Here is a 27,028-nt window from a genome sequence, read left to right on the forward strand (position 1 = left end):
CTGGCTCTGCCTTACATGGAATCTGCCCTACTCTTGGACTTTCCAGTCATACTGGCTAATAATTTCCCTCTCTTGTTTAAGATGGTTCGAGTTGGGTTTTCTATCAGTTCTTGTCAATTTTCTTTTAGTTTCCTTGATTAATACAAGTGGCTTAAAACATTTTATTGAACATTCTAGAAAAAGAAATGTTACATTTAATATTACTCATTTGGAGCAAGGGGAACACTTCTATGACATTTTTCTGAGCCTTAAAAATCTAAGCAGGAGATGAAGTTGGAATTGTCAAAATGAAGGTGTCCTCCCTAGCTAATTTCTTCCTGCTCTTAATTCAAGAAATGACGCTTCGGGCTTCCCTGGTGGCGCAGTGGTTGAGAATCTGCCTGCCAATGCAGGGGACACGGGTTCGAGCCCTGGTCTGGGAAGATCCCACATGCCGCGGAGCGACTAGGCCCGTGAGCCACAATTGCTGAGCCTGCGCATCTGGAGCCTGTGCTCCGCAACAAGAGAGGCCGCGATAGTGAGAGGCCCGCGCACCGCGTTGAAGAGTGGCCCCCACTTGCCGCAACTAGAGAAAGCCCTCGCACAGAAACGAAGACCCAACACAGCCATAAAGAAATAAATAAATAAAATTAAAAAAAAAAAAAAAGAAATGATGCTTTGATAACCTATGCTCTTGATCTGGAAATTTCTAAATGTTAGTAGCATATAGCATCCAACTCGTTAGTCAACATCACTAGTGATACTATAGACGGAGGGAAAAAAGTAGATAAGACTAAACATAGAAACCTAGCAATCAGTTATGATGCGGGAAGGGATATGACAGGAGCAGTTAAAAAGAAATACATCTAAGATAACTCCAGATTTTCCAGGAAAGGAAGCAAGAAAAATGGTGGTACTACCATAAAAAATCAGACAGGCAGAAAGAGGAGCCAATTTTAAAAATTATGATTTTTTTATTTACATATTTTAGATATCAGTGTGACAAGGGAAGTTGTTTTAGTCTTATATTTGGCACCTAAAATCAATTAAAAAAGAAAAATGATTTGCTTCCTTATGCTTCAACTTAATTTAATGAAATGGCTACTTATCACTAGGTTTTTTCATTATACAATATTACTGTGATTCAAAAATAAAAGTTGTAGGTTTTAGGATATGCTTGGTTGTCTTATATACATGCAAATCATATATTACCTCTTGATCAATAACACTCTGGATTAAACAAAGCTCAAGACCTGCTCCACAATGAACTAAGAGGTCAAATGTAAAAAGTGAAAGAAAGTTTATATTAATTACAAGAACTGAAGTTTTCATAAAGTTCTAGAAAACTCTGATTTTTTTTTTTTGGCCATGCCACGGATTATGAGGGATCTTAGTTCCACAACCGGGGATCAAACCCATGCCCCCTGCAGTGGAAGTGTGGAGTCTTAACCACTGGACTGCCAGGGCAGTCCCTAAAAGATATTTCTTCATAAAGAACATAGTCAACATGTAGTATAAATCAGGGATGCATAATCTCATAGTTCTAAAGTCAACAGGTCACAAATAGTATACTAACTGTTCCATTAGAGATACAGATTACTGTAGGAGTTACAGTTAATTACACCTAAACAATTTCCATGGGGCAAATCCAAAACTCTTCTTAAGATAACTAGACTTAGATAATAAAAGCTGGGACTTCCTTGGTGGTCCAGTGGCTAAGACTCTGTGCTCCCTATGCAGGGGGCCCGAGTTTGATCCCTGGTCAGGGAATTAGATCCTGCATGCTGCAACTAAAAAGATCCCGCATGCTGTAACGAAGACTGAAGATCCCGAGTACCACAATTAAGGCCCGATGCAGCCAAATAAATAAATAAATAAATAAATAGTTCTTAAAAAAAGATAATAAAAGCTAAAGTAGCACACAGAAAGCTAAGGCTCAGATGAGAGAAAAAGAAGCTGAAGACAGAATTTAAGGAACCTGATACCAACTGTCGAGAAAGAATTATATTTTCCCCCAGAAGAAACATTCAAAACACATGTAAACCAAACATGATTTTTAAACAAAATATGCATGCTTATTAACACAAAATAAATAAATATGATTTTATATCCCTTCTGCTGGGTCATTGCATTTCAGGTTCAGGATCTCTGAGCTTTCTTATCTTGAGCTTTCTAGCTTCTAAGAACGGGTTTATACCAGTTCTTCCCTTCCCTCATCTCTGCTGATTGCAATCCTACCCATGCTCCAAATTGATGCAATACCCAAATGCCTTCAGGGTCCAGGCAGGGAAACATAAATGAGAATGACTGGCAAGGTGACTGTGGCAGGTAGGATGACTATGGAGCATAAACCTCATCTAAAGGTGAGATTCCAAATGCTATAAATCAAATCAAACATGTCTACAGGACCACATTTTTCTATTTGTTATACACTGTCGTTATTTCTTTGTAGTTATCTGCCCTTTTAGATTAAAAAATCCTAGTGGTTAAGAACCATTCCACAACCCTTCCTCAGCAACTAGCACAGTACAATAGAAATATATTTTTGCTCTATAAATATGATTTAATATATACTCCCAGTCCAAAACTATCAGTTTAGATGAAAAGTTCCAAGCAATTATTGATTTGTCCCAGAAAAATGTCCTTTGGGGGACTTCCCTGGTGGCGCAGTGGTTAAGAATCCGCCTGCCAATGCACAACTCCTGAAGCTGAAACTAAATAAATAAATAAATAAATTTATTTTTTAAAATGTCCTTTGGGACACAATCAAAGCCTCACTTTAGATAGGACAAAGTATTTCTTTTTTTTTTTTTTTGGCTACGTTGGGTCTTCATTGCCGTGCATGGGCTTTCTCTAGCTGTGGTGAGTGGGCTTCTCATCGCGGTGGCTTCTCTTGATGCGGAGCACGGGCTCTAGGCACGCGGGCTTCAGTAGTTGCGGCATGTGGACTCTGTAGTTGTGGCACACGGCCTCAGTAGTTGTGGCTCGCGGGCTCTAGATCGCAGGCTTAGTTGTGGTGCACAGGCTTAGTTGCTCGGCGGCATGTGGGATCTTCCTGGAGCAGGGATCAAACCCATGTTCCCTGCACTGGCAGGCGGATTCTTAACCACTGTGCCACCAGGGAAGTCCCAGGACAAAGTATTTCATTTCTTGCTCCTTACCAAAGTAGGTCCTAGAAAAACCTAAGTCTACCACAGAGCCACTTGCTAAGCTACTCCACTTCTAACAATAGGCCAAAAAGGGCAATATATGTTTTGAACTAGAATCAGAGTCTAGAATAATTCAAAATCCAGCTTCTGGATTATCTGGGACTGTTGTAAATCATTATAAATTGAATCATTTTCTAATTCTCAAATTACCAAATTACCTCCTTTTTCTTTTAAAAAGGCAAGTGCTACATATTTACCGTTCCAGTTTTCAGGAAGTTCTGTATCTCAAAAGTTTTTAAGAATATCTAGGGGCTTTGGTGTAGCATCTGCCACTTCTTAGGTAATCTAGGTTGTCTGTGATCAGGTTTGCACATCATCTGATATAAACAGCTTTTTAAAGTATCCTCAACCATTTCCTTCCCTATTCTGTTTCTGCTTTCCACACCTTTATAAGAGGCACTTGCTGTAAGTAACTGACTACTGATGATAAATTACAGAAAAACAGAAAGCTGAGCACATTCATGTGTCAATGGGGTCCATAAATTTTGTGATCTTCCTCTTTTGCTTACAGAGCTGAAAAATGCTTTTTTTTTTTGTTAGCTTTTATATTTTTGGTGAAGTAGCATCCCCATTTTTTACTTTTCTGTATAATTAAACTAATTATTTATTCAATAAATATTTAAGCTTTGGCTTTTTGCTTTTTTCTGATCTATCTTTTAGGACTGTATGTCATTCAAATGTATTAAATCAGCTGCAAGCATGAAACTGCTTTATGCAGCCCTCTCTAATGGGGGGAAGATAAGGAGAAGCTGGTGGTAATGAGTGACAAAAGAAATAAATGTCACATACCTTTTAAAAATGACAACCAAGTTGCATAAATAAAACACTAAGTTGTACAAAGGAACACTCCACCAATAACACAAGACTATGTACAAAGCACATGAGTAATCAGAAGTTGAAATGTAATTAATCAGTCAAGAAGTAATATTGCAAGTGTTATAGCAAAGCAGAAATAAATCAACTTTATATGTAAAATAATATAACAGTTATAACTTAAATGAGAAATTTTTAAACTTCCTAACACCGTACTAGTTTGAAAAGTATGATTATATCAGTTTATGAATTTATATCTTTACCACTAAAAATTAAATAAAGAAGAATTTTATTTTATTCATACAACAACACCTCAGTTATTCAGAGGTCACATTTGCAGTCAATAATCAAGAAGAAAGCAAAAACAAGTCTCTGAGTAGCTGAAAATAAATTGTAGTAAATTTCATAATGGAATACTACACTGAATTGAAAATAAACTATAGCTACATGCAGCAACACAAATGAAATATTCCAAAATATCACATTGAGTGAAAGAAGTGAGATACACAAAAAGATGTACTATATATGATTCCATATAAATAGTGCCCCAAACAGACAAAACTAATCAGTACTATTAAGAGTCAGTACTGAAAGGCAGAGATAATGACTGGGAAGAGGGATGAGGAAGGCTTCTACAATACTACTTACCTAATGTTTTATTTCTTGATTTCATAATTACATGGGTGAGTTCACTTTTTTTCAATTTAAATAGAATTTATTTTTTAGAGCAGTTTTAGGTGCATAGCAAAATTGAGAGTAAGGTACAGTGATTTCCCATATACCTCCTGACCCCACATTGCCACTGTCAAATGCCCCCCAGTGAGGTATATTTGTTACCATAAATGAACCTACATTGAAATATCATTATTATTCAAAGGCCATAGTTTAAATTAAGGTTCACTCTTGGTGCTGTATATTCTATGGGTTTGGACAAATGTATCAAGACATATATCCACCATTACAGTGTCATACAGAGTGTCTAAATTATGTTCATGTTTTAGTGTTTTGTGGAAGACAGACTTGTGAGCAATGAAATTGGATATTTAGCTGAGGAGATTTCTAAGCAAAGTACTGAAGGAGCAGCTTGGTTCATACTGACTGCTTACAGTAAAATGAGAAAAGAGAGAAATGAATTGAATAAAAAATTGTTAAGCAAAAAGGAATCAGAACTTAAAGATGTGGAAAATTCTCAACTTGTCCATACTGCAAAAATTGAGAAAGCAGGTGAGCAAGAGAACTCCAAGGGTATAGCTAAACTATCACTTGGTAAAGAGATTATGGGGGACTTCCCTGGTGGTGCAGGGGTTAAGAATCCACCTGCCAATGCAGGGGATAGGGGTTCGATCTCTGGTCCGGGAAGAACCCACATGCCACGAAGCAACTAAACCCGTGCGCCACAACTACTGAGCCTGCGCTCTAGAGCCCGCGAACCACAACTACTGAGCCCGCGTGCCACAATTACTGGAGCCTGCGCACCTAGAGCCGGTGCTCTGCAACAAGAGAAGCCACTACAATGAGAAGCCCGCGCACCGCAAAGAAGAGTAGCCCCCGCTTACGGCAACTAGAGAAAGCCCGCGCACAGCAACGAAGACCCAACACAGCCAAAAATAAATAAATACATACATACACACATAAATAAGATATTATGGGACTACATGAGCAGAAACTGCCAATTTGAAAATGAAGGGAGGCTACTGGACTTCTTAGATGTTACAGGACAGGACCACAGAGCTAATAGCAACAACTATGTGCTATTCTTCAAGACAAGTGAATAATAACCCCTAAGGTAATTCAGAGATCATCAGAGCTGCCTCTTTGGTTCAAAAAGGGGGGCCACTGTCTCAGATTCAACAAGTCAGAAGGCAGCCACCCAGAGCCTTGTGGGTGGGCTCCCTCCAGGCAGAGCTGCAGAGGCACAACCCCCACCTCAGCAAGGCTAGAAAGCAGAATACTAAACCAAAGAGGATTAGTCTTGAGCCTTATGATCTAATGAAATTCACCATGCTAAGTTTTGGACTTGCTTGGGACCTGTCACCCCTTTCCTTCTTTTCTCTTTCTTCCTATTGGAATGGAACTGCTATCCTATGCCTGTCCCACAGTTATATCTTAGAAGCACATGACTTGTCTGGTTTCACAGGTTCGCAACTGGAGAGGAATTGTGCCTTAGAATGAATCATATCTGGAGTTTCACCCATATATGATTTAAATGATATTTAGATAAGATTTTGGGTGTAAGAACTTAGAGTTAACGCTGGAACAAGTTAAGACTTTGGGGGCTCTTGGGATGAAATGAGTGTATTTTGGATGCAAGGACATGAATTTTGGGGATCAGGGCAGAACGTTATGGACTGAATTATGTGCCTCCAAAATTCATATGTTGAAGCCCTAACCCCCAGTGTGATGGTATTTGGAGATGGGGACTTTGGATAATTAGGTTTAGAGGAGGTCATGAGGAACGGGGCCCTCATGATGGGATTAGCACCCTTATAAGAAATGGAGGAGCCATCAGAGCTCTTTTGCTGTCTACCATATGAGGACACAGGGATAAGGTGGCCATCCGTAAGCCAGTACCTACCATGCTGGTACCTTAATCTCTGACTTCCAGCCTCTAGAACTGTGAGAAAATAAATTATTCTTGTTTAAGCCACATAGTCTATGGCTTTTTGTTTGTTTGTTTTTTATGGCAGCTTGAGCCACTTAATGCACTGATAAATAGGAAAGCTATTAACTTTCATACTTTAACCTTATGCCTTGAAACTTTGTTATAGTTGCTAATTAGTTTCAGAAGGTTTTTTTTTTTAATTCTTTCAAAGTTTCTACATAAACAGTCATATCATTTGCAAAGAAAAATGGTTTTACTTCTCCCTTCACAATTGGTATATCTTTTATTTCTTTTTCTTACTGCATTAGCTAGAACTTCCTGTATGATGTTGAAAAGGAGTGGTGAAAGGGAACATCCTTGCCTAGTTCCTAACGTTAGTGGGAAAACTTCAAGTTTCTCACCATTAAGTATGATGCTAACTGTAGGTTTTTTGTAGATACTCTTTATGAAGTTGAGGAAGTTCTCCTCTATTACAAGTTTACTGATAGTTTTTATCAAGAATGGGGGTTGAATCTTATCAAATGCTTTTTCTGTATTTATTGATATAACCATGTAATTGTTCTTCTTTAGCTTGCTGATGTGATGGATCATATTAATTGATTTTTGAATGATGAACAAGCTTTGCATAGTAGGATAAATCCTACTTGGTCATGATGTAGAATTCCTTTTATAAATTGCTAGATTCAATCTGATAATATTTTGCTAAGGATTTTTGCATCTATGTTCATGTCAGATATTGGTCTGTAGTTTTCTTTTCTTATAATGTATTTGTTTGGTTTTGGTGTTAGGGTAATGATTTTTTTTTTTTTTTTTTGCAGAAATTAATGGAATTTACTAGACATTACTGGCAGCATTTTGCATTACTTCACCCTAATCACCCCAAGGACCTGAACAACAAGAAGAGATTTTTCGGTTCCAGTTACACCTATAATCTTTTAGAAGCCAGTGATCCTTCAATCATAGGTACTGTGCACCTATCCAGTGACATTTGTTGATTCCACCAACGTCACCAACTAATTCTTATCCAGAGGGGGAGAATTTCTGCCTATACTCAATACTCTTGGAGTCTGCTCTCAACAGAAGTTGATTACCTTGCATAGAAATGAGAGCTATTAGCTATCTAAACTGTCTTTGAGTACCATCTCCAAGAGATGGTACTGCTAAGCATACATAATTGAACACGTTGCTATTATTCTTTTGAACAAACTGTTATCTATTAGATCAATTAAGAATTTTACCTTCACTTGTACTTTCTCTGATGCTCTTCCTTTCTTTATATAGATCCAAGTTTCTGACCTGTATCATTTTCTTTACCTCTAAAGAAGTTATTTTAACATTTCTTGCAAGGCAGGTCTACTGGCAACAAATTTCCTCAATTTTTGTTTGTCTGAGGAAGTATTTTTCCTTCATTTTTTTTTTTTTTTTTTTTTTTAAGGATTTTCTTTTTAATTAATTAATTAATTTATTTTTGTCTGTATTGGGTCTTCGGTTCGTGCGAGGGCTTTCTCCAGTTGCGGCAAGCGGGGGCCACTCTTCATCGCGGTGCGGGGACCGCTCTTCATCGCGGTGCGCGGGCCTTTCTCCATCGCGGCCCCTCCCGTTGCGGGGCACAGGCTCCAGACGCGCAGGCTCAGCAATTGTGGCTCACGGGCCCAGCTGCTCCGTGGCATGTGGGATCTTCCCAGACCAGGGCTCGAACCCGTGTCCCCTGCATTAGCAGGCAGATTCTCAACCACTGCGCCACCAGGGAAGCCCTTCCTTCACTTTTGAAGGATAATTTCATAGTATATAAAATTTTACATTGGTGTTTTTCTCTCAACACTTCAAATATTTTCCTCCATTCTCTTCTTGCTTACATGGTTTATGAAGAGAAGTAAGATGTAACTCTTATCTTTGTTAGTCTAGGTAAGCTTTTTCCTCTAGATTCTTGAAGGATTTTTTATCTTTTTTTTAAAAATTAATTTGGTTGTATTTCTTTCTTTTTTTTTTAAATTTATTTATTTATGGCTGTGTTGGGTCTTCGTTTCTGTGCGAGGGCTTTCTCTAGTTGCGGCAAGTGGGGGCCACTTTTCATCGCGGTGCGCGGGCCTCTCATTATCGCAGCCTCTCTTGTTGCGGAGCACAGGCTCCAGACGCGCAGGCTCAGTAGTTGTGGCTCACGGGCCTAGTTGCTCCGCGGCATGTGGGATCTTCCCAGACCAGGGCTTGAACCCATGTCCCCTGCATTGGCAGGCAGATTCTCAACCACTGCGCCACCAGGGAAGCCCAGGATTTTTTATCTTTAATTTTGTGCAGTTTTGAACATGATATGCCTAAGGTGTAATTATTTCGGTATTTATCCTGCTTGGTGTTCTCTAAGCTTTTCGAATACATGGTTTGTTGTATGACATAAATTTGGGAGAAATCTCTGTCATTATTGGAACAAATATTGCTTCTGTTCCTTTCTCTCTTTTTTCTCCTTCTAATATTCCCATTGCATGTATGCTACACCTTTTGTAGTCGTCCCACAGTTCTTGGATATTCTTGTTCAGTGTTTTTTTCTTTGCTTTTCTGTTTTGGAAGTTTCTATTGACAGATTCCCAAGCTCAGAGTCTTTTTTCAGCCATGCCCAATCTACTGATAGGTCCATCAAAGGCATTATTCATCTCTGTTGCAGTGTTTTTTATCTCTAGCATTTCTTTTTGATTCTTTCTTAAATTCTCCATCTCTCTGCTTACATTACCCATCTGTTCCTGCATGCTGTCTGCTTTATCCATTAAAGTATTTAGCATACTAATCATAGGTTTTTTTAAAAAAAATTCCTGGTCTGATAATTCCAATAGTCCTGACATATCTGAATATGGTTCTAATACCGTATCTATCTCTTCAAACTGTATTTTTTGTCTTTTAGTCTGCCTTGTAATTTTTTCCTGATAGCTGGACATGGTGTACTGGGTGAAAAGAACTGCAGTAATTAGGCCTTTAGTAATGTGGCAGTAAGACAGTGGGAGAGGGGAAGTGTTCTTTAGTACTACGATTAGGTCTTCATCTTTAAGCAAGCCTTTGCCCCTTAGCTGTGCACTTCACATCTGCTTTTCATTTCCACCCCTCAAGTTGGACAGGATGGCCAGAGCAGGCTGGAGTTGGGTGTTTCCCTTCCCCCATTAGTTTAGGCACTGGTAAACAGTTTATTTTGAGGTTAGGACTTGTTTAGAAAAACAGAATGCTTAAAGAACAGAATGCTCTGGCATATTTCAAAATGGTTCCTTTTCCCTTGCCCCTGCTGGAAATGTAAGAGGATTTTCCTCAAATCTTCACTGGGAGAACTTGGTGCCCCCTCTAAGACTGGGCTCCCCTGGAGTTTTAACTCTCAAACTTGTCCATACTGATTTTCTAATATTCATTAATTATACTTCAGGTTTTCCTACCCCAGTAATGATTCCTATGGGTTTCTACTCCATTAAGTTGTGATTCTCTGTATTTGCCTACTTCTCCAATTTTGGGGCAGCAGTGTGTCCTGTGGTCTTACTTCTCTGAAAGATCAAGGAAGAGTTGATTTTTTCAGTTTTCTCAGCTTTTTACTTGCTGGCACAGAGTGATAACTTCCCAGCTCTTTACATGCCGGACTAGAAACTGGAAGTCTGTGTTCACTTTTTAATAATTAATTGAGCTATATCTATTTATAATTATTGCATTTATAAATTGTGTGTGCTTATATATGAATGTTACATTTAAAAAAATAAGTTTTTTTAGAGTCCACGTACCATGTCCTTGCTCCACAGGAAGAGAATTTCAAGCCCTTAATCAAAGATAATTTACCACTGTCACTTTAGTCATAATCCTAAAAACACTTTGCTACATACTCATCAATAGATTAAAAAAGGCAAACTGAAAAAGAATCGCAAGCATATTCTTTCTAGGCATTTACAGTTGCAATCACTGCCAGGACTCAAAAGGAAAGGACTCTTCAGGGTGGCAGGTTGGAAAAGCTCCAGGGAGCAAAGTTTAAAAGCTCTGATGCCAAAGAAAAAGAACTGGGCCATTTCTCTACACAGATTAAAAAGGGAATGGTATTCCCATTTTCGCCTCTATTCTGATGCAAATCTTTTCAGTTAGAAGTCTTATATTAGCTTCAAGTAGCTCTCAGTGTGGGTCCAGGTTAATTTCAAAAAGCTGTGGTACTGCTTGAGGGCAGGAACTACTTACTTTACCTCTTTTGTATCACTCACAGATTTAGTACAATGAAAGGCAAGCTAACAAGGCAGTCTATATAATATTTCATAAAGTAAACAAATATGATATAAAATCTACCACTTTGTATATGCATATGTGGGATTTTGGAGGGGAAGCAAATGGAGGTATGGGTAAAAGGATCATGTAAGTGCTTACTTCTATAATCATTAAGCAACTAAATAGAAATATGTTTGATCAGGTCACTGGACTGAAAAGAATTAGGCTAAGAGGTTAACTAAGCAATCCATGCTAATGTCTGTAATCAAGACTGTACTTTAATCATCTACAGATTGACTATTCACTGTGAATGGAAATTCCCCCAATCTCCCTTAGTAATTCACTTTAATGTTGATTTAATGATTCTCCCTGTTGAATTGCTTTCTCATAGCACAGTTTAAGACAAATTCCTCTTGAAACAGATCAAAGGAAGAGTTGAAGAACACTTAACCTTCAAATATTGAGCTTGAAATAGCTCTTGTTTTTATATCATAAAACAGAAAGGGTTTCCTGAGTTCTGTGCAAAAATAAAACAAAAAATAAACAACAAAAAATAAGGATGCTCTACTATTTGTACAGGCTGAACTTGATTTCCTAGAAAACCCAAGGGGTATCCTATGGCAGTTGTAGCTTCAACTAAATATCTACAACTTAAGGACCACTGGAACGATGGACCAGAGCTAACATTTCTAAACACTCCCTCTCAACAGGCAGATTTTGAGAAGTGTAGTTCCAAGATTCCTTAATCTGAGGCATCATGTTCCAGTATGTGTGGTTCTTTGACTTACAACTGATAAGAAAAATTGCTTGAAGATCCCTAGATACACCAGATGTCAACGCATTTCATGTTTTTTTTTTTTTAATTTTTTATTTATTTATTTATGGCTGTGTTGGGTCTTCGTTTCTGTGCGAGGGCTTTCTCTAGTTGTGGCAAGTGGGGGCCACTCTTCATCACGGTGCGCGGGCCTATAGCTATCGCGGCCTCTCTTGTTGCGGAGCACAGGCTCCAGACGCGCAGGCTCAGTAATTGTGGCTCACGGGCCTAGTTGCTCCGCGGCATGTGGGACCTTCCCAGACCAGACCAGGGCTCGAACCCGTGTCGCCCGCATCGGCAGGCAGACTCTCAACCACTGCGCCACCAGGGAAGCCCGCATTTCATGTTTTAATCAAAGTACAGAGTAAGCCTATTAAATATAATGTTAATAGTTAAATATGCTTACAACTCCATTCCCTAGTAGATCCCTTCTTGACAGCATATGAGTAACACATGGACATAAGGACAGAGAGCAAGAAAGAAAAAGGATTGTGTAAAATCTAATATTGAAGCAAAGAATCAATTTTTGGATAAATAAATGTCTACAAGTTTGTGGAGTCTCCTCCTATATTATGGTACTTATTATATCATATTGTCAAGTGTCTTTTCATAGTTTTTTCTCCTGTGAGCTCCTTGAGGGCAGGGGTACATTTCTATATTTTCAGCGCCTAACAGAGTGCTCAGAGCACAGATCATGTACAACAAATGGCACTGTGCTAAGTATCCCCTTTAATCCTCAGAATAATTGTATGAGGTAGATAATATATTGCTATTCTAATTTTGTAGATAATAAAACCAGGAATCGTTAAAATGAAACAATGTGGCCAACGTCACACAGCGGTCTAACTCCAGAGTATGTGCCCTTAATTACTGTACTATACTATCTGAATAAATGAATGCCTGTTTTGTCCAGCTTCTGTCTCAGTTTTAATAAATAATTTTATTAATTCATTCACTCAGATATCATCTGCATTTGTGTCTTATGGATTAGGATGACAACATGGGCTCAAGAATCATCAGAGGAGCATAAGACTTGGGGGCCAGGCAGATAATTTTAGGAACCAAGGGTCTTTTCTGGACTTCGCACTTTCAAAGTCTGGTTACTGTTTTTTGTTTTTGTTTTTTGGGTTTTTCTGGTTGCACCACGTGGCATGTGGGATCTTAGTTCCCCAACCAGGGATCAAACCTCCGTCCCCTGCATTGGAAGTGCGGAGTCTTAACCACTAGACTGCAAAGTCTGGTTACTGTTAACATTAAATTAGTTATATCTAAATACAAGTATACTGAATTTTTTAAATGTAAATGATTATACTATAATTTTAGGAGATAAATTGGGTAATTTATAATATAGCAAGAGTAGGGAAGATGAGAATCCTTTTTAATAGAAAACTTAGAAAGGGCTATGAGGTTAAACTAGCAAGCCTATTTTATAGATAAGGGATCAATAAATGGTTTATATTAGTTTAATAAAATATTCAACGCAAAAGGATTTATTTAGCTAGACTATGCCAGTGTCTCATTTACATGATCCCAAATCAATAAAATAATAAAAGTTTGTATAACAAATTTATGAAGTTATTTAATTCATAATGCTTAAAACAACCATTAATTAATCTTTTGTTATATCCCATGGTATTATAAAAACAAAAATCTGTCCATTCAGAAAAGAGTAGGACTTGAATAACATGTAATAAGGCAATATTTACTTTTCTTCAGATCAGAGCCAATAAAGGATGTAAAGCAAATCTTACACTTGTCTAATTCTTCTTACAATTTTAATTTCCAAATACACACACACTTATATATATTACATATACAATTAACTATTAAACTGTGAAACATGAAAGAAAATCAAGTTAGACTGATTCAGCACTACTCTAAGTCTTCAAAACATGAAGAAAATGTAATATAGCTATAGAAAATCAATATACTTTTCTTCATTTTAACAAGATGTTTAATGCCAAAAAGGAACTGACATTTATGTGCTCATTGTTGACATTGATCACCTCTAATTTTCAATTGTTAGAAATATAATGGAGGGGCTTCCCTGGTGGCGCAGTGGTTGAGAATCTGCCTGCCAATGCAGGGGACACGGGTTCGAGCCCTGGTCTGGGAAGATCCCACATGCCGCGGAGCAACTAGGCCCGTGAGCCACAAATACTGAGCCTGCGTGTCTGGAGCCTGTGCTCCGCAACAAGAGAGGCTGCGATAGTGATCGGCCTGCGCACCGCGATGAAGAGTGGCCCCCGCTTGCCGCAACTAGAGAAAGCCCTCGCACAGAAACGAAGACCCCACACAGCCAAAAATAAATAAATAAAAAATAAAGAATTATTTAAAAAAAAAAAAAAATAAGGAAAACTCTTAAAAAAAAAAAAAAGAAATATAATGGAATCACGTGTATAACAAAAATTGTCTTTACTTTTTAAAAGTTTGCTTACAATGACTGAAATAAAAACTTTTGGTCAGATTTTTACATACCTTAAAAGTAGAGAGCCCATAAAGTCTTGTGGTATGAACAGTTTCTTGAGAAATATTTGTAATGTTAGTTATAAAGTCCTCAAGGTATTTGCAAGCTTGTTCCAGGTGTGTGGTGTTTATAATGATTTGCACTAGCTAGAAAATAGAAAATGCCTCCAGTGAAATGCAGGTTACATGTATACAAAGCCATTTGATTTTTAAAATTAGGATTATTACTTCCAGCAACTGTACCACTTGTGCATAATTATAGCTTTATAGGATACAACTGATTATCTGATTTCAAAAGCCTGCTGTAAATACTGCTTATGAATGCTATCATCTAAAAAAAATAACCAAGAGTCTAACTACCAACTAATTTAAAATAACTTTTCAAAGCACTTTTTCAAAATTTATACATTCACCAAGTAAAAAAAATGAGTATTTTCACTTTTCATGTAAAGTCTGGCAAACATGAATCTCCATATATCTTCTAACATCATCAGCTATCCACTATTCCCCACATAAACCCTTTTCCCTCACATCACTGGAATTTACAATGATGCTTTTATTTTAAAACAAATCCACTTCTATTAATACATTTAAAATGGAAAGCTAGTTTTATAGGATGATGTTCAGCAGTAAATTAATTTATAATAATTGTTTCATATAATGAAACACTTAGCTATAAATATCTTTTTAACCTACCTCTGTCAAACCTATGTGAGGTTTTTTAATAAGATTCAGTAAACAGCTACTCAAAGTTCTGGTCAGCAGCAGATTTGTTGATTTTCTAAGCATATCATCTATTTCTGTTGAGCTAAAAACAAAGGTTGATATTATTAAGGTTTCCACAAGGGTTACAATTAGTTAGCTTCCTAAGTAATTTAACGCAATTTACTAAAATAATTTGCTCTAATTCCTTTATATCTTTAAATAAATTGCAATCATTCATATCTATTAAATCACATATTTCAATTTAATTTAGCTTCACAAAAGGGATACTTTCCATAAAGTAGAATGTTCATTTATAGAATAATTTAAATGTATTCAATTAACCATTACAGTAAAACCATGGAGTACTTAGTATAAGGAAATAAAACTATTCTTAAATTATGACTCCATTATGGGACAGCCACTTTCAAAGACACTTTATATACAACTATAGCTAAAATTACTTTTAAAATACAAACTGATGTGAACTCTCTGGATACAATTGTTAGATTTGATTTTAATATAACTAAGCTATCCATTTCCATTGAGATTGTTTTTTAAAAAGATTCAAAGAAATTAATTGCCTTACAGTAGTTTTAATTTGGGAGAGGGAGGAACTAAACCTATGATGTTTCTTAACATCCTAAAAATGACTAGCCTAGCACTAAAAAGCTTATTATTTTCTTCTAACCACTAGGCCTTCAATTTAAGTAAGTCATGATTTTTTGTATATAGCCTCATTATCAAAACGGTCAAGCTGTCCTTAGACCAAGTTTTCTCAGTCTCAGCACTAGTGACATTTAGGGTAGATAACTCTTTGTTGTGGAGCTGTCTTGTACCATTGAAAGATGTTCAGCAGCATCCCTGGCCTCCACCCGCCTGATGCAAGTAGCACTCTTCCCCCTAGTTGTGACAACCCAAAAATGCCTCTAGACAGTGTCAAATATACCCTGGGGGGCAAAACTGCCCCAGATGAGACTCACTGCCTTAAACACAATCTAACATTTTAATTTTAGCACCCTTTTGCTTTTTACTTTATTAAAACATTACTCTTAAAAATCTATGAAGTACAAATATTTACTAGTTTACATTTATTTTAAATATGCAAATAGAACAAGATTTGACAAAACACAGGTAACTTTCACTACTATTCTAATGTTCTCCATTTTAATGCAGGTACTAATTCAATTTCTGTTCTAATTCTGGCAGACCTGAGGAGAATATGTCTCTCTGATTTCTTGGTATCTAAAGTCAAGACTTCCCAGGGAATAGCATATATATACCAGTAGGGTTTCAGCGCTACACAGTAGCAAACTCTCTGACAGAAATCAATAGTGTCCCTAGAACAAGCAACGTACTCACACCGATATAAAGGAGGTGGTTGCCAAGTCCTCTGGTTTCCTTTCTGACACTCAAATTATGCTTAAAGACACCCTGTATAGCACCCTTTTCAGATGAAAAGTTATGCATGACAGATAATGTCTTTTGTTTAATTCCCCTGAACTTCCTTGAATGCTGAATCAATGCATCTTTTTCTTCCGTAAGTAAAAGCAGAGAAAGAAAACCTATCAGCACCTATGTCCTATTCGTGCCAGCAAGATTTACCCAACAATGACCAGGATTTTCTCCAAGAGGTTTTTATCCTAACTGAGCAATTTTTTTCCCTTAACTCCTTCTCTTTTGAGCTTATAACCTGTACTCTTCCTAATTTTTAAATAACAAATAACACAGTAATTAAATATCAATATACAATAAATCTCCTAAATTATTTTAGAGCTTAGCCTCTTATGAAAACTGAAAATTTCTTAAAGATCATATTAGATCCAGATGTTTTCTCTGCAACCAAATAATTGAGACTTTAGAGTCTCATCATGAAATCACTTAATTCTCTGGTCCTGCTTTTATTCACATATAAAAAGAACCCCAAACATTTTTACTATAAGAGCTCCAAAGCATCTTTTTGGTCTAAAAATCTAACTGCAAAATATTTTTAAACATAATAAAAGAGCTTTAAACACAGAAAGTTATGTTCCCATAATTCTTTAATGACAAATAAAAAAAAAAGAAGTGACAGCTCAATTTTAGGCCACAGATGTAAATTTTTAAAACAAAAATATGTCAGAAAGCTGATAAACTAGAATAAATTTAGATTTAGATATTTTTATACTAACTATGCTTTCTGTATTCTGAACTATGAAACGAAAATAGCCAATGTTATTTAGTAAAGCTAATTTTAAAAAATGTAAGTATAAAAAACCTTGCTAAATGAAAAACATAGTAACATAGAGAGTTAAATAGAATGACTGGATATTGAACTAACAAAAATGACAAATATTTTTATCAAAGAGAGAAGGAAAAAATGATAATCTTTTCTGCTGTAGCATTAGTATACAACATTTACCTTTTAGAATGCTAGGAGTTCATGCACAAAAAAAGCCAGAACTGAGGGGGCAATTCTAGTTCTAGTCAGTCAGTAGGGAAGCTTTAGGGATAATTACACATAATATTATGACTAAGGGCTTTTATCTTTGGTGTTATAAATGTGGTAAAAAATCAAATAACGGGACTTCCCTGGTGGCACAGTGGTTAAGAATCCACCTGCCAGTGCAGGGGACACAGGTTCGAGCCCTGGTCCGGGAAGATCCCACATGCCATGGAGCAGCTAAGCCCGTGCGCCACAACTACCAGGCCTGCGCTCTAGAGCTCGCAAGCCACAACTACTGAGCCCCCGCGTGCCACAACTACGGAAGCCATGTGCCTAGAGCCTGTGCTCCACAACAAAGACAAGCCACCACTATGAGAAGCCCGTGCACCGCAACGAAGAGTAGCCCCTGCTTGCCACAACTAGAGAAAGCCCGTGCGTAGCAACAAAGACCCAATGCGGCCAAAAATAAATAAATAAATAAATAAATTTATTTTTAAAAATCAAATAACAATTAGAGAGCCACTGTCTCTCCTCTGTAAATAAACAAAATAAAAGTTAATTCCAAACTGCTAAATTTCTGTACTTTCTACAGTTTACCTCCAATCTACCATCCACATTGAGGCCAGAGTAAACTTTCTAAAATATTACTCCAGTCATGTCATTTCTTAGCTAAAAATTCTTCAACAGTTCCCCAGTGCCTGCAAATGAAATATAAAAACTCCAAGCTCTAGTCTCACATCTTATACTGTAGTATCTCATCTGCTCCTACGTCTTATGTGCCTACCATGTGCCAAGCTACACTGAGTGCTTTATACACACTCACTACCTCATTTAATTCTTAAAACCACCCTATGAGTTATTTCTCTCATTTTACAGATGAGGGAACTGCAATTTAAACAGATTAAGTGACTTGCCCAAAGTCCTACTACAGCTAGTGAGTGTCAACATCAAGAATCAAACTCAGGTGTAAGTCTGAAGCTTATGTTCTTAACTACTGCATTATACTGCTCTGTTTTAGATCAGAACTTTAGAATGTTCAATGAAAAAAAAGATAGGCATAAATTATTGGCAGCTCTTGGACCATTAGAGCTCCGCTAATGAAAACTACCACTGTAATAGTCTGTCATTCCTTTTCAGTGAATACTCATTTGTATCCACTGTTTTTCCAATGCTGAATGATATTGTGTGTGTTATGTTATAAGCTAATGTCTTTAAAATCCATGTTTAGAAACTTTGGTATAAGAGACTAGTAGAGTATGATGAAGCTTAAGGCAGTAGTTCTTAAACTTGGAGTGCACCAGAATCACCCAGAGTACTTGGTAAAGCCAAGGGCTCCATCCTCAGTTTCTAATTCAGTAGGTCTGAGGTTGCATTTCTAGTTAACCCCAAATGCCACTAAGATATGTAAGCCTTCCAACGAGATAATAGTCCACTGAAGAGTCATGGCCTAAAAATCAAGTGTTAATGTTTCATAAAAATAGCTATGATAAAGATACATTTCTTATTAATAAACTTACCTCCGGTGTAATGACTCTGAAAATTTAAGGCTGGCATAAATAAATTCTTTAACTTGAATATAAATATGAGGCACTGATTGAGACATGGGCAGTTTCTTTGGGAAAGATTGCTGTTGAAAGAAAAACAAAGTTGAAACTGTTGCTGAAATTTTAGAAAAAGATACTCTAATCACCTCAAAAATGTAAAAATTAAATTGATTTCACATTTGAATTAGTAGTTAATACCTGCATTTTAAAGTCTACTGTTATCTCATTATTTTTAAGATTTTAAAAAGAACCAAAATATTTCTGAAGAAAATAATGTGGCAATTTACCTGTTTCTTAAATCATGTTATCAGACTTCTAACAAGCAAAGAAAGTATATAAGTGTGTGTCCTGATGATAAGTATCCTGCAGAAGATGCTTAACTCTCTGCTTCCTTGCAGCCATAATACAAGAGTCAGGTTGGCATGAAAGTTATGGGCCAGCTTCCTGGCCCAGTGTCATCAAATAATTGTAAGACTCCCTTCACTTGCTTGAATACCAATTTAAGAAAGTATCCACTTCATTCCATAACTCCTAGAATACCTTACAGCAGCTTTCTGACCTATATACATCTAACGCCAGTATGAAGCTAATGGTTTACAGTGTGCTTCTTGGCTAAAATGCTTTATCAGCCAACATCCATTAGCAAATTCTCAGTCTCCAAAAGGTAAACTCTCCCGAAGATTGTTACCAAAAGCCCCCTCTTTACCCTTCATGAAGCCTAATCTACTTCAATCTTCACATTCATTGCAACTTAGTTTACATCATTGAAAACACCCTCATGAAGGTCACCAATGACCTCACAGGTGTTAAATCCAATAACTTTTCATGTTACCTGATTAACCTGACACAATGGGCCTCCTGCTTTTTTTTTTTCCCCCTAAATAAACCCCCATTTTATTTATATATTTTTGGCCGCTCCACGAGGCATGTGGGATCTTAGTTTCCCGACCAGTGATCGAACCCGTGCCCCCTGCATTGGAAAAAAAGTGTCTTAACCACTGGACCACCAGGGAAGTCTCACCTCCTGCTTCTTAAATGATCTCTCCTTCCTTGGAATCCATGACCCACACTGGTTTTCCTCTGTTTCTCTACCTTCTCTATATCTCCTCCTCTAGCCATCCCTTAATTGCTACTCCTTAGGGTTCTATCCTACACCACCTTCCCTTCTTACCACACATACTGTCCTTAGAGAATCTCACCTACTCTCACCATGCCAGTGCCAATATCTCCCAAATCTAAAACTCTAGGTCAAATCTTTCTCCTGAAGTCCAAATTTGTATATCTAACTAACATTTGAACACCTCCATTTAGCTGTAACATTTGAGACATTCTCAACAGAACCAAAAGTGAAATGATCATCCCTTCTTTCTAAATCTGCTCCTCTTGCGTTTCCTATCTTAGTGAATGCTACCACCATCCAAGGCAGAAATGTGGCTATCACACTTGTGCCTCTATCTTCATCATCCCTCATATGCAAGTGATAATCAACTCCTGTCATTCCTACTTCCTAAATATCTCAAATCAAATTCCACAGCCATAACTCCCATTCAGGTCACCAATCTCTCTTGCCAAAATAACTGCAACAATCCCCAAGCTAGTATCCCATCCTTACTCTTCTCCAATCCATTCCCCACACACTAGCCAGAGAGATCTTTCCAAAGCACAAATCTGATTATGTTTTTACTGCTTGAAATCTGGTGGTGACTTATCCGAGCCATCAGGCTAAACTCCCTAACATTGTTTACAAGGCCTATTATAGTCTGCCACTTTCTACTTCATCTTCATTTTTTGATCTTCATCTCTTGCACTTCATCAACCTTGTACTATATACTGCAGAGTTACAGCCTTTCTCCATGCTGCTTCTTCTATCTTGAGCAGGGCCAACTTCTGTGAATTGTAATTTCCTGTTTATTTAATCTATCCCTCACTTGACTACAAGTTCCTTGACAGCAGAGACTGAAAAACTAGTGCATAGCACAGTGTCTACTAGATAGCAGGTGAATGATAAATATATGAATTAACATAGGTACTCTTAGGTACCTCCAGCAGAAAGAAACTTACAATAAGCTGGTAGTGAAAACATCTGCAGAGAGCAGTCTCTCTCCAAAACTGGTAGGTTCAAACCTTTCCAAATTTAGGAACTGAATTAGGAGTACTACAAAAATCAACCAAAGAGTTGCTATTCTTTAAAATCACCTTATAATAATGTAAGAGCTAACTCACCTCCAAGTTATGTTTTGCAGAATAATGAAACCAATATTAACTATTTGAAAGATATTTCAACTTTAAGAATTTATTTTAATGACATTAAAGACAATATGAACATGCTCTTATTTTAGCCAAAGGATCCTAGTTAAATTAGCACAGCTATCTGCAAAAAGACAGATTTTAGCATATATGTTCAGTGTCATTCCTTTCTCACTTGTAATTTCCGCTGAAAATAACTCATGTTATTTGAGAGACAATTTTACATCTTTTTCAATCGTTTTAATTGAAAATTATACTTAAAATAGGAAAAAATTAAATATATAAACACACAACCAAGAGACTATTACTAAATAACTTAAGGGATTTCTAAGTTATCACATTTAAATTTTTCATGTGCCTTTTGCCTTAATGATAGTTCTTTTTAATGATGAATACACAAACCAATGAATACAATTCTTAACAAGCTTAATCCTCAGATGCTGTATATTTTGGAAGTACCCTACAAGCAAAATCAAATATCCTTTTAACTATAAATCTATTTAGAATAGTTTAGTGTAATTAGAAGAGACATTAGAGATTATTTAGTTCAACCTCCTTATTTGACAGATGAGGCAAAAATGCCCAAATAGGGTAAGACACTTGCCCATAATAAGCCACAGACAGAGCTGGCACATGAATCCAGACCAAATCCAGTGCTCTTTTTGCAGATGCTATATCCTGAACACATTTATTACCAGTAACTAAAACAAAACAAAGCCAAGCTATGAGATAGAGAATATTCTCGTAATATTTCTTTTTAAAAAAATAAATTTATTTGTTTGTCTACTTATTTATTTATTTATTTTTGGCTGTGTTGGGTCTTCGTTGCCGCACGCGGGCTTTCTCTAGTTGCGGTGAGCAGGGGCTACTCTTCGTTGCAGTGCGCGCGTTTCTCATTGCCGTGGCTTCTCTTGTTGTGGAGCACAGGCTCTAGGCACGCGGGCTTCAGTAGTTGTGGCCTGCGGGCTTAGGTGCTCTGCGGCATGTGGGATCTTCCCAGACCAGGGATCGAACCTGTGTCCCCTGCATTGGCAGGCGGATTCTTTTTTTTTTTTTTCAGTATTTATTTATTTATTTTAGTTTTAGCTGCGTCAGGTCTTAGATGCAGCACGCAGGATCTTCGCTAAGGCATGCAGGCTCTTCATTGCAGCGTGTGGGCTTCGCTCTAGTTGTGGTGTGTGCGTTTTCTCTTCTCTAGTTGTGGTGCACAGGCTCCAGGGTGCATGGGCTCTGTAGTTGTGGCGTGTGGGTTCCAGAGCACGCAGCTCTAGTTGAGGCGCACGAGCTCAGTAGTTGTGGCATGCAGGCTTAGTTGCCCCGTGGCATATGCGATCTTAGTTCCCTGACCAGGGATTGAACCCGCATCCCCTGCATTATAATGCGGATTCTTTACCACTGGACCACCAGGGAACTCCTAGCAGGCAGATTCTTAACCACTGCGCCACGAGGGAAGTCCCTCATAATATTTCTTGACAGGGAAACTTTGATTGGGGTTTCAAAAATACAGAACTAGAATAATTATTCTGGTCTTTTGTGTGTATTAGAATACAATTAGGTATATTCAATGGCAGTGTTAGCTATACTCTAAAAGCTATGTATTAAATTACTTGGTCCTGTATTAAGTGACTATTACACATAATATGCTTAGTTTATGTATATACAAATGTAACATAAAAATTTACAGTCACAATTCACACAGCTCATTCAGAATTCACTCTTGTTCATTATTAAGGGATAAAAATGTAGAAAAGGACTAAATTATAAAGTGTTGAAAAATAATAAAAAAGATTAAGGGAAAAGAAATCAAAAATGAAGAGAATGAAAAAGGTGATAATAACAGGAAATATGATATCCTTTTCTCATAAGATCTAATTCTACCCAGGGATACTGGATTGGTACAAGCGTGTGTGTTTCTGTGTGCACGCATGCATATGGGCAATCAGGTGTATTTCCAGAATACTCTACATGGTGGTCTATTTCCTTTCTCTAGCCTATCTTTTGTTCAGACATCTTGACTCCAAAGATAGACATTCTTACTTCAGGAAAAATTTACAGGTGGCTATTGCCTTCATACACCTCTTACTTAACCAAGATAAACTTTTTTTTTAAAATAAATTTATTTATTTTATTTATTTTATTTTTGGCTGCGTTGGGTCTTCATTGCTGTGTGCAGGCTTTCTCTACTTGCGGTGAGCAAGGGTTACTCTTTGTTGCGGTGCGTGGGCTTCTCATTACAGTGGCTTCTCTTGTTGCAGAGCACAGGCTCCAGGTGCGTGGGCTTCAGTAGTTGTGGCACATGGGCTCAGTAGTTGTGGCTCATGGGCTCTAGAGCGCAGGCTCAGTAGTTGTGGTGCATGGGCTTAGTTGCTCCACAGCATGTGGGACCTTTCCAGACTAGGGATCAAACCCATGTCCCCTGCATTGGCAAGCAGATTCTTAACCACTGCGCCACCAGGGAAGTCCCCAAGATAAACTTTTTATACAAATATATTTCTAGAAAAAAAGTCACAAAATAAGATCTTCCACAGTGACGGAAACTTCAAAGAAATTCTCTCTTTCCTTACAATATTCTCTTATTCTTATAATCTACTCAACATTTAGTATATCTAATTTGGAACCCACCCAATGATAGTAACACCTGCCCTGGGAATCCACCTAACATTTGGGACAACGGCTCCTAGTAGCCCCAGGAAAGTCCTTTCTTAACCTCACCAAAATAGTAGTAGTAGTAGTAACATAATCTTTAAAAGTTAACAAAACATAATTAATTTTCTCAAATAACACAACAATAACAACAAAAGCCTCAAAAGAAGCTATTCTCACAATGTCAGGTTAATATAATGTAGCAATAAATATGATTAATTTATTTTCAAGAAAATTCTTGAATTAAGAACTAGCTTGTACCTTTTCAAGGTCTGGATCTTGAAACGGAAATTTACTGATGACTGTTTTATATTCTTCTTCATTAACAATAGGGATGGGACTATAATTATCTTCTTCAAAAATGTCCCTGTTAAGAAAGAAGACAGAATTGAAATTTAATATTAGAAAACATATCAATAGAGTGCTATAGGACAATACTTTTAAAAAACTCCAACAATTACAAAATCATTTTTTGTGTGTCAGTTAAAGTTCTAAACAGGAAAACAGTGCCTAATCACTCAGAATTCTGAAATCCAATACCAAATAAGTCTGTCCCTCAAAATTAATGTGTAATCTCTTCTTTCCACTTGTTTATTTTACATCCTCTCAGCAATTTAGTTTTTATTTTCTAGTCTAGAACAATTCTCAAGATGATATAGTCTGAACGAACTCATTACAACTAAAAATGAGGTGAAGAGTATCCCAGTCACATTTCTTGATAGGAACAACTCTCAAGTTGTATGTTTTCTGTCTTCTCTTTCCAACTAGACCATAAGCACCTTGAACATAAAAACAACGTCTTCCATTTGTTTGTCTCTCATAATGTTGTACTTAGAAAAGGACCTTTTATACTTAGTAAGGCAGACACATTTACTACTCACCAAATAGGCAAAGTCATATGATTAGTTTTAGCCATTGGACTGTGAATACAAGTTACATGTGTTGCTTTAAGTCTAAAGCATTTATGAACTAACTGTGCGACCCTTAGTCCCACAGTGATAGGGGAGACCACCATGTTGAGAAAGTAGAATTACGGATGTCAAAAGCTCAAATCTTGGACTACTAGACCCACTATGGACTTCTGTGCAAGTGAGAAATAAAATGCCAGTGTTCATCCAATGAGATTTTGGGCATTTTTGTTACCGTAGCATAACTCAGCCTGCCCTAATATACCTGCTGTCCAATCAACTTCCTTTTTTTTTTTTTTTTTTTTTTTTTAATAAATCCTTTATATTTGTTCAGTACTTATTACATTTTTAAGAAGTAGATGTGTCTTGGGGTTCACTTGGGATAGGTAGGCAGAGAGAACAGCATCTGACAAGGCACAGAAGTGGCAATCAGCCCAATGTCTGGACAAGGATGTAAGCTCTGAGATTTATTTATTTATTTATTTATTTATTTATTTATTTTTGGCTGTGCTGGGTCTTCGGTTCGCGCGAGGGCTTTCTCTAGTTGCGGCAAGCGGGGGCCACTCTTCATCGCGGTGCGCGGGCCTTTCACTATCGCGGCCCCTCCCGTTGCGGGGCACAGGCTCCAGACGCGCAGGCTCAGCAGCTGTGGCTCACGGGCCCAGCTGCTCCGTGGCATGTGGGATCTTCCCAGACCAGGGCTCGAACCCGTGTCTCCTGCATTAGCAGGCAGATTCTCAACCACTGCGCCACCAGGGAAGCCCTCAACTTCCTTTTAATCAATAATTCAGTTTGATTTTTATTTACTGAGCACCTATTATGTGCTAGTCTGGGCTAACTCTGATGAAAACTCCCTACCCTCATGAAAATAAAAGCAAGATCCCTGTTCTCAAACCTAATAGGAGAGATAGATATGTAAACAAATTATAATGTTTATAATGATGTGTTATACGTACAATAAAAGAGGAGCAAGTTTCAGAAATAGGACAAAGGAGGAAGTGATTAACTTTATCAGAGTAGGTGGGGGACATCTCATGAAAAGTTTTACAGAGAAGCTACGGGCTCTGTAGGGTCTTCAAAGATGAAAAGAAACACTTCTAATGAGATTATGGGAAAACAGCATTTCAGAAAGATGGAACATAACATGCAAAAACATAAGGGGAGAAAAAGTATGAGTGTGGGGAGGGGTTGAGTAAAACCACAAGTAGTGCAGTCCTACTGGAGTATAAAGTATTCAAGGGACATGGTTTAAAATGAGGCTGGGCAGATGGACAAACTGAGGCACCCAGATTTTATCCTGTAGGCAATGGAATACCATAGTAGGTTTTAAGCAGAGGAATGTCATAGGAAGACTTTCACACAGTGGAGGAAAAACTAGGAAAAGGACAATAATGAACAGAGAGAGGCCAATTAGAAAGACTGAATAATCCAAATAAGAAGTGACGAGAATTTGAATTAAAGCTGTATTTGTGTAGGAAGAGAGGAAGTGGCAGAAACAAGAGTTTTTAAAAAGTAAAATATATGGGATTTAGAAACTAAATGAGGATTATGAGGGAAAGTATTATATAATCCTGATGAATCTGTGGTTTCTAGACTGGGCAAATGGACAAATGATGTATAGCTCACCTCATCAGAGACATTTGCCGAGGTAAGGAACTTAAGAGAAGGATATGGTTTGGGCAGTGGATGATGGATATCTAATTGATAAATGGCTCTGGCATCTTAATGAGAGGCTGGAAATAAAGTCACGTGCTTGTAAATCACTGAGGTGCACAAGGTAGTTAAAATACGACTCTGTTTGGAGCTAGGCAATCAAGAATATAAATAAAACACTAGTGCTCACAATATAGGTGGAGAGAACCACACATGGATAAACAAAGTATGACAGTAGTCAGATCATAAATTCTATCATGGACATCGTCAAGTTTTAATTATTCAGTACTGATGATAACTTTTACTTTTTCCCCATTTAATTGTTAGGTTGTCAATTCACTACTTGTACAGTCTTTGAAGATACAGATCAAGGACAAAAAAAGCTTAAAATCTGCTACTTCTTAAAAATCTAAGTAAAAAGCATGACCTAGAACAGTACTGAAAGTAGAAGTCAAAATATATTTGGTAATTACAATTGACATGCTATCATTTGCTCTCAATCCATGATGATAATGGAGGATAATGTTAATCCTATCTCTTTTTGAAGGAACCCATTAGCTTTTCAGAGAGAAAACAATACCTCACAGTTTCCCCAATCTTGAGGAACAATCTCACTACTAGAAGTCTTAAGATAGATAAGAGAGAATAGCTGGTTCAATACAAATCTATCAGCAACTGTAAAAACTTAAAACACTCTTCTGAAAAGGGTAAGTTAATAACAGAAATCCTATAAGTAAAGATTTTTATATACAAATATATATAAATAAAGATATCATATTATATCACATTACATCACGGCATATACATTACAGAT

General features: G+C 37.3%; 1 protein-coding gene across 8 annotated transcripts in view; it reads right to left on the reverse strand.

The window, feature by feature from the left end:
• Positions 1–27,028, reverse strand: part of EXOC6 (exocyst complex component 6) — a 215,122-nt gene that overhangs the window by 90,040 nt on the left and 98,054 nt on the right. For all 8 annotated transcript variants that reach the window (XM_057531068.1, XM_057531071.1, XM_057531072.1 and 5 more), the window contains 4 exons: positions 23,915–24,020; positions 18,737–18,846; positions 14,789–14,900; positions 14,105–14,239 (listed from right to left, as the gene is read on the reverse strand). In XM_057531068.1, the coding sequence (XP_057387051.1) occupies positions 14,105–14,239; positions 14,789–14,900; positions 18,737–18,846; positions 23,915–24,020 (463 nt within the window). The remainder of the gene's footprint in view (positions 1–14,104; positions 14,240–14,788; positions 14,901–18,736; positions 18,847–23,914; positions 24,021–27,028) is intronic.

The sequence above is a fragment of the Balaenoptera acutorostrata genome, chromosome 16 (genome assembly GCF_949987535.1).
Source record: "Balaenoptera acutorostrata chromosome 16, mBalAcu1.1, whole genome shotgun sequence".
NCBI classification, from domain to species: Eukaryota; Metazoa; Chordata; class Mammalia; order Artiodactyla; family Balaenopteridae; genus Balaenoptera; species Balaenoptera acutorostrata.